This window comes from Homarus americanus, unplaced genomic scaffold, assembly GCF_018991925.1.
Source record: "Homarus americanus isolate GMGI-L3 unplaced genomic scaffold, GMGI_Hamer_2.0 scaffold5589, whole genome shotgun sequence".
NCBI lineage: Eukaryota > Metazoa > Arthropoda > Malacostraca > Decapoda > Nephropidae > Homarus > Homarus americanus.
This window is the reverse complement of record NW_024736650.1, coordinates 5,854,967-5,865,394: the sequence shown is the minus strand read 5'-3', so window position 1 is coordinate 5,865,394 and position 10,428 is coordinate 5,854,967. Positions and strand designations below refer to the sequence as shown.

The window sequence follows — 10,428 nt, the reverse complement described above, 5'->3', positions numbered from 1 at the left end:
ATATATATATATATATATATATATATATATATATATATATATATATATATATATAACCACAAGGAAAGCTTTGCAAAAGTTCCCCAAGCGCTTTCGTGTAATTCACATCTTCAGAATTTGGTACGGTCTGTACTCACCTGAGCTGTAGTACAACTGAAATACTGTCTCATAATTATCATATACTAAATCACCTTGCCTACAGTGATTTACTTGCATATATATATATATATATATATATATATATATATATATATATATATATATATATATATATATATATATATATATATATATAATGTTCAGCGTAGCCGCTCGGACAGTTTAGTTTACACCAAAGGATATTGGCGTCAAAAGTGCCGTGCATTTTGTGTATTTATCTGAAACATGGTAAAGCTAGGATTCCATTCATGCGGTAGCGGTATTACCAAAAATAGATCATATTGAAATGTACACGGTTGTTTCCATTGGAGCGGTAGCGTTAGTGTTGTGCGTTTGCAGTACATTTCAATCGGTCCCTGTGGTGATTGAAAACGCAACTGCGTGGAAATGGACGAAGGAATTCCACACTGTGACGTCACTAGTTCCTGTTTCGTATACTTGCTCTCCTCACCCAGCAAGGTATTCTCAGATTTTTTCTTCACCCAAGCTTAGCTCTTTTACCAAAGTATTGTAATCTCCAAATTTGGACCGATTCAGCAGTAGTTTGTGCATCCACCATCTATATTTCCTTGACCGTTTTCCCTTTGTATCACGCAAGATCTTACACAAACTCAAGATTATTAATAGCGTCGTATCTTCGATATACTGGGCGCCATTTTTCCTGCTTTGCTATCGCTAAGACAGAATATGCAACTGCAAATGGAAACAGGGGTGTCCGTTTTCCAAGGCAATTTAACGCAAACGCACTGCAAACGCATATATGGAATCCTAGCCTAAGAATTTATCAGTACAAGGGTACCGCTAAAAATATCATTGTTCTCGATCTACTGGGAAACATGGAACTTGTCAAGAATAATTGATGGAACTAGTCAGGTATAATTGCTGGAACTTCATAGGATTAATTGATGGAATTTTGTCAAGAATGATCGATGGAACTTCATTAGGAGTAATTGATGGAACCTAGTCAAGATTATTGATGGAACTCTGTCAAGAATAATTGAGGAACTTCTTAAAGAATAACTAATGGAACTGTCAAGGATAATTGGTGGAACCTTATCAAGTTCATAGCCAACAGCTTTAACTTACGAGTAGATAACGACACCTCGATTAGCTGATTAATATAGAACGTGTGATAGAATTAAAAAAATTTTTGGCGACGATAAACAAAAATTATCTGGTAATATTGTATAATTTTTAATGTCTCACAAAGCGTATATTACGCCGTGTTAGTGAACAAATCGCGCTAGCTGACGGCCCAGGGCTGTGGAGTCGGAGTCGGAGTCGGAGTCGAGGAGTCGGAGGAAATTTCGGCTTGTGGAGTCGGAGTCGGAGTCGGTAAAATTGTCCAGACTCCGACTCCAGCTGAATCTTGATTGCACTGAATTGCCATTTTCTTCACGAGCTTAGTAATAGTATTAGTATCTGAGTATTTCCCTCCATTATTTAATTATATTAAATCCCTTCAGCCCACTATAAGAGGGTTGATAGAAAAAAAATAAAAACTTCTGGTTTTATTTAGTCAACTGCAGGAACAGTTGCCATCCTGCGTGTAGAAATAGTTGTTACAAATAGGCCAAGGAGTCGGAGTCGGAGTCGGATTCGGAAGCATAAAAATTTGAGGAGTCGGAGTCGAAGGTTTTGTCTTCGACTCCACAGCCCTGGCTGACGCACAAATACTGTAGTATTATCCCTATTCATATACAGTAAAGTATATATTAATAATTTATTACACAACGAATTTAGCACTATAAATACCGCTATTTACTTTAGGCTTTATCTAAACGAGTACATAATTTTTGTTAAATTTAATTTTGATTCAAATTAAAATAGATTGTACATCCAAATGATATTTTTTCCGCGTCTCTGGTTAACCAATCAGGTGCCGTCGTCCCATTAGTGCATACAGAGTACTGTACTTTTTGGGAACATGTTCAGTTGATATTAACTTGATTGATGAAACTTTATTGGGAATAACTATTGACACTGAATTTGGACGTGAGTGATTAACCTTTTTCAAAATAAAATAACCAAGCTTAGACGTAATTATTGGGACTATGGTACTCGTTATTAGTTTATGCAGGTAAGGAAGTGTCTCTTTTTGTCGAATAATTTGAAGAAAAATACTACGGGTTTTGTAAGGAAGGAAAGATGTGTAGATCCCACAGTCTAGCGGAAGATTTATGTACTGTAAGTAATTTTTCCTGCAGTGAGTCGATGACGAGTATTGTAGTGCTGAGTGGATGGATAAACCGCCCGGTATGGTGGGGGTGACGGGGGTCAACTTCACTAGAGGACTGACCATCACTGAGGGTATTAGACAGTGAGCGACGGTCATAGATGGGTGGAGGACAGGGAGTCAGGGCCACTGTTGAAGAGTGTAGCATTTATCCTAGGTATTCTAACAGTCGAGGAGGATTGTGTAACACCTCTAGTCATAAGAGTAATATTCCCACTGAAGACACGGCTTTTGTAAAGGCTGTGTCATAAGAAAGAAGAAATATAGTAGCGATTAGTAGGGGGGGGGGGGACATATATACGAGAGGTTACACACTTTTAATGCATTTTTTGGTAGATTCATGTGTTAAATTCAAGGAACTCTTTTAAGCTGCCTGGGAAGGTTGACTTGGGACGAGGAATCACTGTTGTTAAAGAAGAGTGGTCTTGCTGTCCTGAAACAATTAGTACATGGTTTCTAGAAGACTGTTATATCGATGTTATTGTTTCCTCGGCGTATGACGACAGTGTTTAGTACTGTTTATGACTCTTACGAGAGTTGAGAGTGCACGTGAGGTTCAGGCGGAGTGTAGGGAGGCAGAGGAGGTATTAATGACCAATGCACGAGGACAGGTGGTTGGTTGTGTGGACTTTTACACAATCTATTAGATTTTGTGTGACTGGATATTGTAGAGTGATTTTTAAGGTCTTATTAATATTATTTGTACCGATTTGCCCTTGTATTTCGTGGATAGAAACTGTATAAAGGTACACTACGTGTATTTAGTTTTGAACATGAAGAGGTGTGAGACAAGGTCATCTGATAGATCCTCATTTGATTAGACTTTGAAAGTGATGAGGTCATGTTATCCACGTGTTTATATTTATGTGTAATTATGAATGTGTGACACACCTGTAGTGGTTTACGTACATGATTGAGTATGTTAGTATTATGTGTGCATCTGTTCTTGTATTTATATTTGTGGTGTCGTGTGTGTGGTTTTGTGCAGCCCTCGGTGAAGGAGCTTAACGCATCACTGCTCTTTAGGTTATCCTGATCATTGTGTTCTCTAAGTTATCTTTTCTCATCATAGTGGCTATAATTTTTTTCTTCATTACTACTCCTTCATTAGTCTTTATTTTTTTCAGGGTACAACAATCATTGACGTAAGCCTTTTTTAATATCATTTAGGTTAAATTACCCCCATTTTTTTCTTTTATAAGTTTTATGTTCAGAGAAAAAAAATGGTCATACCTGATTGGCTTAATTCTCGCCTTACGCCCTGCAGCGTTGGAGTCCTATAAAGACTTGTTGAAAAAACAAAAGGAAAAAAAACATTCTCGGTTAGTTCGCCATCGCAAAGTATTTAAGCAGTCAAGTGCTGAACAATATCAATGACGTCAGGTTTTTCCAGGACTGACTTTGTTTTTAAGGCCATAAAAGCCTATTGTTAGTATAATAAAATCAGGCAATATCACATACACGCGAACTACACTGGCACTGCACCTACAGCACAGGCAGTTAGGGAATGTCTTTTTGTTTTATGAAGCGTGTCCTCCACTTCTTAAATCAATAGCTCTGATTGGCTAGATTCTTTTTAAGCTTCGTTATTGGCTAGGAGCAGTCAGCCATATCTTTTAACACAGCGGCCGCTCTCTATACTGTTAATTATCGAATTTTTTATCATTGGGCGTTTTTTTTATAGTTCCTTGTTAGCTTATGTTTCCTGTTATTTGATGTTAGTCACATTTGTCACACTAATATTCAGTGGGTTTTTTATACATATTCTGTATATTTACTTAATTATCATTGATTTATGTATCAAATTGAAACTTCTTATTTCATGTACAAAAATTGTTAGTCAGAAGTGAATTTTGTTTCGAAACTTTATATGTAATTGAGGAAAATAAGTCGATTAATACTGTACACAGGAAACATATAAACTGAGTCCAATTTCACCCATTTTTAGTTTAAGAAAATCTCTTTACTGTAGTTGTGTGAAGGGCGTTGGGGGTTCTTACTACAGCCCCCCCCCCCCTTCTACGGCGCTCATCCACCTTCTTCCTCCCCCACTGACGGACTAGTGTTTCATGTCCTCGTGGTGTCATATTTGTACTGGCTCCTGTTAAGTCCAGTTTACTCGTTTTTCGAATTGTGTCTCGGAAAAATGTATACACATTACCGTACAGATTTTCGTGCAGATCGCATGAATGGTTGTATTGCAACAGCAACATTGTCCTCACATGTTGTAGGAGTGGGAGGCCTCCCACAGGCGAGGGCAATGTTGCCTTTTTAGTACAGACATTCAAGCGATCTCCAAGAAAATATATAAGGCAGTGTGTATATATGTTTTAGTCATACTGTATATTCAATAATTTCACTTTTATTTTAGTTATATTTCCGTTCTTTTGATTTTTTCGAGCCAGAATCATATCTTAAAAGATTTTTACTTTATTTTATTGAGTTAAAATTTATTGTAGATAACGAAAGACTCGGGTGTGTTGGTATATGACTTATTGTTGGTCATCCTGTTTTGCGTCCAGGTGTCATGGCGCGCCATACATTACCTTTAGCTGCTGTGTTCTCTCTTCACACCCACTGTCACCACCTTTTGTGCAAGCAACACAGATAACTTGTAGACAACGTGTTAACTTTTATTTCTATCGCATAGTATTAGTATTTGTTACCATTCCTGAATACCAGAGTTTTTATTTTAACTGGAGCTTTCATCACACACGTCGTAAACAACATGGGGAATATGAAGGGGAAGGAAATACATGCATAGCAGTAATTGATTTAATATTTGATATGACATTGTACCTGAACACAAGGCAAACCCTACATGACCACAGACTACACATATAAAGCCACTGCCCCGGGACACGGAGAACACTGGAAGGAACATATTAGTCCCTGTACACGAAAATTGAAATGTGCTCATGGCTACTATTATACATTTTTCTAAGTGAATCTCTCATCCTCGACTACAAGTAACCAAATTGATGCCAGTGCTTTGGGTAAGTGGCCAGGGTTACGGCCAGTCTACTCACACTGCGTGGCCAGGGTCCCACTCGCTAAGGAAGATACTGACACTTGGTGGCTAGCCACCTACCTCAGTCGCTGGTGGCATACTCTCAGTGTTACATGTGAAGATGGTAGTTATGATTTCATCTTTTGTTATCCCATTCATTGTTTTACTTGAAAATTAAGTCTTTAATTTTACTCGTCGTGTTTGCGACTATATTATCGCTGTGTTAATAATAGCCTTCATTTGAAAATGTGGCTTTTGGATAAATGCAAAGAGAACAGTTTATTAGAGAGTGTGAGGTGGCTATAGGATTTGGGATACAAGCGTTCTGGTAAGAGTGTTGTGGCAGACACGCCCACAAGATATGTTATGAGGGCCCCGTCTCTCACTCGTTTTATCCCTGAGTACAAAGTTACGAAAAGGAACGTCTTCATAATATCTAGCATTAAAAAAAATTAACTGGGCGCTGTTGACAATTTTTATACAGTATCATTATTATTACAGTATTATTAATTGCAGTAACACTTAAAGGTATCTTTAAGTGTTACTGACCCAATATTATACAGATAATATATAATTTTTAAAATATAATATTAATATGACTCTATGGGTGTTACGCTTACATGTACATAGCTGGAGTCCATCACACGCAAGTACAGTACACCATCAAGAGCTGTGTTCCGTCTCTGAAGACGTCAGCGGTGTCAAGTGGATATATCTAGACTCTTCAAAGTTACATCTACAGTGGACAGCATCAAGAGACAGACAGCCTTACAAGATCCATTATAATCATCCTTCTTAACTTAATATATGGTGGAGAAGGGGACCTAATGGATTTCTGGAACAAATTATCACTGCACAATTTAAACTTAAATCACTACAAACTAATACCCGCATAAGTCCAAACTAATACTGTGACAAAATGTTCAATAGAATCAGACTAAATATTAGTTACTGAATTTAACTTTTCTGAATTAAAATTTTTAAGTTTAAAGATAAAATTTACTTAAATGATCCATTTCACAAATGAAATTCTGTAACGATCATTTCTGATTGAAGTTATCACATGAAATATGAATTTACACTGAATAAACTCTCATATATACAGTACAAGTTCTACAGCTGACTAGAGCCTACGTGTTACTGCAGTTCAGTGAACCACGACCATTAGCCTATAAGCACCCATGAGAGGGAACTGGGTTGAGTTGGTGTGCCACCTGCACCAGGGTAGCACACATGCAGCAGTAGCAGCTGGTTATCCGGGCTCTAGCAGTGCTCACTGACTTATGAGCCCAGCACCAGCCAGCGAGATCAACGATTCTTCATTGAGATCACATCTCACATCATGAGTGAGATTATTAAATTTAAGTGTTAGGTGTGTATGCGGGAGCATTGCAGCTCACGAGTGTGAAGAACGAGCAATGTGGAGGAAAAAGGCCACTTTATCTGTGGCCTGATGACCGCACATGTTGCAGGTGAAAGGGTTGCGATAACCATGGTAGCCCATGTGCATAGTGTACATAACAACATCCTTGAAAGCCATGTCACAAAACTGACACTGATGGGCACTCTGCCAGGCTTCCTGACCCTCAGGCGGGTCATCAAGCTGCTCCATGGGCATGAGTGGTGGCATACGGTTCTCAGATGCCTTGGGTTGGCTCTCATCATCCTCACGTCGCATGTCTTCATCGTGACCGCTGCTCTCACCCTCAGCACTTTCACTCAGACGTAGGGCAATACGCTCCAACTTGAAAGCACGACCCTTTCGACGATTTTTTGAGGGTGGCGTTGATGTCTCGGAGCGAGGCGGTGATGATGACTGAGGAGATGAATGGTTTGGAGAAAGAGATGCTCGAGACTCTGTCCTTTGTTGGATTGGCGGTGGTTCTTTGCTGGTGTCTCTTATTGGTTGAGGTGGCGTGTGTTCTGTGGCCATGGCAAGCTGCTGAAGCGGTGTTTGTTCCTTACTTAAGTCCAGGACACCATCAGTGTTGGGCAAGAGAGTCTGGTGAAGGGAAATTTGAGGCGAGGGCTGACGGTGGTCTTCCTCTGGTTGGATGGGTCGTGGTCCCTGCAGTACTGGGTGAGTAAAGCGCTGCAGGTGTTGCTGCAAGCCAAATGCTGGGTGAATCTGTCCACTCATCATACGTTGGTAAAAGAAGGGGTTCATGGCACAGGTCAGATATTCTTTCAGATTATGAGCTGCTGCTAATGGTGAGTACAGTGGACCTGTCTCATTGGGTGTGAGTGGTGGTGGTTGATGTTGAAAGATGGGAGGGCGCACTGGAGAGATGGAACGATGCTCTGGAGTACTTGAACGTTCAATGGGTTGTGGAGAACGAGGTGTGTCATCACTGTCTTCTCGACGTTCAGCAGTTGCATGAATAATCATCATATGCTGAGAAAACATATCTCGACGATCTGTGACAAAATCACAGAGAGAGCACCGTAAGACATCCTTTGGTGACAAGGGATTTATATGTGCAGTGCGTTCTCTCTCACGTAAGAGTTCTCGCAGTTGTTCCCGAGGTTCTTCCGAGGATTTCAGAGCGCGAGACAGGATGGGCGAAGAGTTTTGGAAGTTTTCCATCATACCTGGGTAAGGTATTGGGAATGGTGAGTGAGGAGGCCCGGTCTGTGATGTTGGCGGGAGAGGTGTTGGTTGCCTCGGGTTCGGGGGTTGTGGGCTGTCAAGGGGCGAGGAGGGTGACGGAGCAATCTTTCCAGATGCATGCATCTGTGCCTTTAGGATTTGAGCTTGAATTTGATAATGAGGCGGGAGAATTGGCATTCCTTTGTCATCTTTCTTCAGTTTTGGTCCCCTCCGTGTTCCATACACATCAATAATAGGAATCGGGTTGGGAGTTCCATCTGGGTTAAGCACCATGGCAGGGTTGTGGCCATACTTGCGTAGGTGAAGTTTAAGGGAATGACAGTACTTAGTGGCATAGGTACAGTCTGAACACCGATACTGATATATATTACTATGAGATTTCATGTGCGAGTTCAGCATTGATTTGTTTACACAAGAGTAATTGCACTTATTACATTTGAAAGGTTTTGATCCAAAATGGTTCCTTAGGTGATATTCCAAGTGATGTTTATATTCTGTCACAAAAGGACATTTTGGACAGGTAAGAAGTTTCTCGCTCTTTATGTGCGAGCGTGCATGCTCCCAGAAGTCACTTTTGGTTATAGCCACATACTCACACTGTTTGCACTTGAAAGTTTTCACTTTGCCCTGTGCGTTCACCCGAGGCACACGTATACTCTCCAGATCCTCGTTGGCGTCCAGGCTGATTCCGTGAGCGTCCAGCATGTGGTCTCTCAGCTTGGCCTCGGCGTGGGTTGTGAACTCACACTTCATACACTTGTGATCATAGTGAGTGTTTAGGTGAGTGTTGAAATGAAAGCGAGAAGTTCCAGAGTATGAACAGATGTGGCACTGGAACACCTGAGGCTTATCTCCTGAGTCGCCGTCTTTATCTGACATGACACCGGACAGTTGCATAGCGTGTTGTAGGCGGGAGAGATGGTCCATGTCACCTTCGTTAGGGTTCATGGAGGAGTCCATAGTGTCCTCACCATCGGGTTCTACACTGGATGGCATGTGTTCCTCACTACCATGATAATTCTCATCAAAAGGAGACATTCTTTCTATGCTATCATTGTTTTTGAAAGATGGATCATATGCACGGAAAGACTGCTGCTGCTCTTCGGTGGACTGAGTTCTCGCAGAGTCTGTGGGCAGGTCTGGTGATTCTCCAGCCTTCTCAATTGGTGATCTCGTTGATTCAGCTTGATGTTCGGGTCTCGCAAAGCGTAGCACTGTATCGGACTCGTTGTGAGCGTGGTCCTTCTCACGCTCCGGAGCCTCTGCCTGCTGTTCATCTATCTGCTGAGGCTCTTCCTTGATGGTCACCTCCTGAGACTGGCCTGGTTTTGGAGACTGGTCAGCCGAGGTGTAACTGCTTTCTCCAGATGATTGGTGAGACTGAGGAAAGAGGTGAGTACTGTCATGCATTTGGATGTCGTTGGCATCATTTTCTTGCTCACTGGAGGTGTTAATGGGCTCCTCTTTAAGTGTACAAGTCTCCTGAGATTGAGGATAAGCTTGTCTTAATTGTTCCTCACGGTGTGAATACAGTTGACTGACCTCGTGCATCCTCGCCCGTTGCTCGTACAAGCGGCGGAGGTCTTGCTGCATTTGCACGGTGCCGTAGTGGCGTTCGTTGTGGACATGTGCCGTGTCCATAGGCATTTGGTGGTCCCTGGTGTGTGTACGGTCCATCTCCATGGCTGCACGCATTGTAGCCTCGTAGCCGGCCAGCGGCGGGATAAGAGAGACACGCCCCTCGTAGCTGATGCCCGCGGAGCCGTGCCGTTCTGTGGGCTTGGCAGCGGTGGTCATGGGCGAGGCGGTGGGCATGGGATTAGCAGCGAGCGACTGAGGTGGAACAGCCTCACACTCAGCAGACATGGTGGGGGAGCGGGCGGGGAAGTGGTCAGCGATGGGTGACTGCTGCAGCATGAGGCGGGACGGCAGGCGCTCCTCACTCCTGTAACACGTAAAAATACTGTCACTACTTCGTCCTCCACACTTTATAACATCTTAAAACTTAATGATATACATAAAGTTACGGATCATGTTAAGGTTAAGCACCCGAGCTTATTTCACTTAAGAATAACCACCCTAACGCCAACCTCCGAATAACATTAGGGTGTTTAATCATCAGGGAAAATAAGCTAGGGTGCCGAATTTTTACCAGATCTAAAGTTATTACTTGAAATCTAACTTAGAAATGTTCATAAAACTATATCTTGAAATTTATATTAAAATCTTACTTAATACTACATCAGAATGACAATATATTAATGTACCGTCAGAATAGTTATTATATTATCATCCTGTCTTAGTCAGCGTCAAGTAGATTTTGAATTAAGACAGTTACAATATTTCCAGGGTGGTTCAGAGAAGGGATCCTTGTTACCCGAGAGAACAGTACTATTTGACCACTGCATTTGT

At 41.4% G+C, this 10,428-nt stretch overlaps 1 protein-coding gene across 2 annotated transcripts in view; it reads right to left on the bottom strand.

The window, feature by feature from the left end:
- Window positions 1-5,163: 5,163 nt before the first annotated feature.
- Window positions 5,164-10,428, bottom strand: part of LOC121872316 (protein hunchback-like) — a 41,337-nt gene continuing 36,072 nt past the window's right edge. For both annotated transcript variants that reach the window (XM_042375026.1, XM_042375027.1), the window contains exon 2: window positions 5,164-9,961. In XM_042375026.1, coding sequence (XP_042230960.1) covers window positions 6,802-9,933 — 3,132 coding nt within the window. In that variant the 5' untranslated portion in view covers window positions 9,934-9,961 and the 3' untranslated portion in view covers window positions 5,164-6,801. The remainder of the gene's footprint in view (window positions 9,962-10,428) is intronic.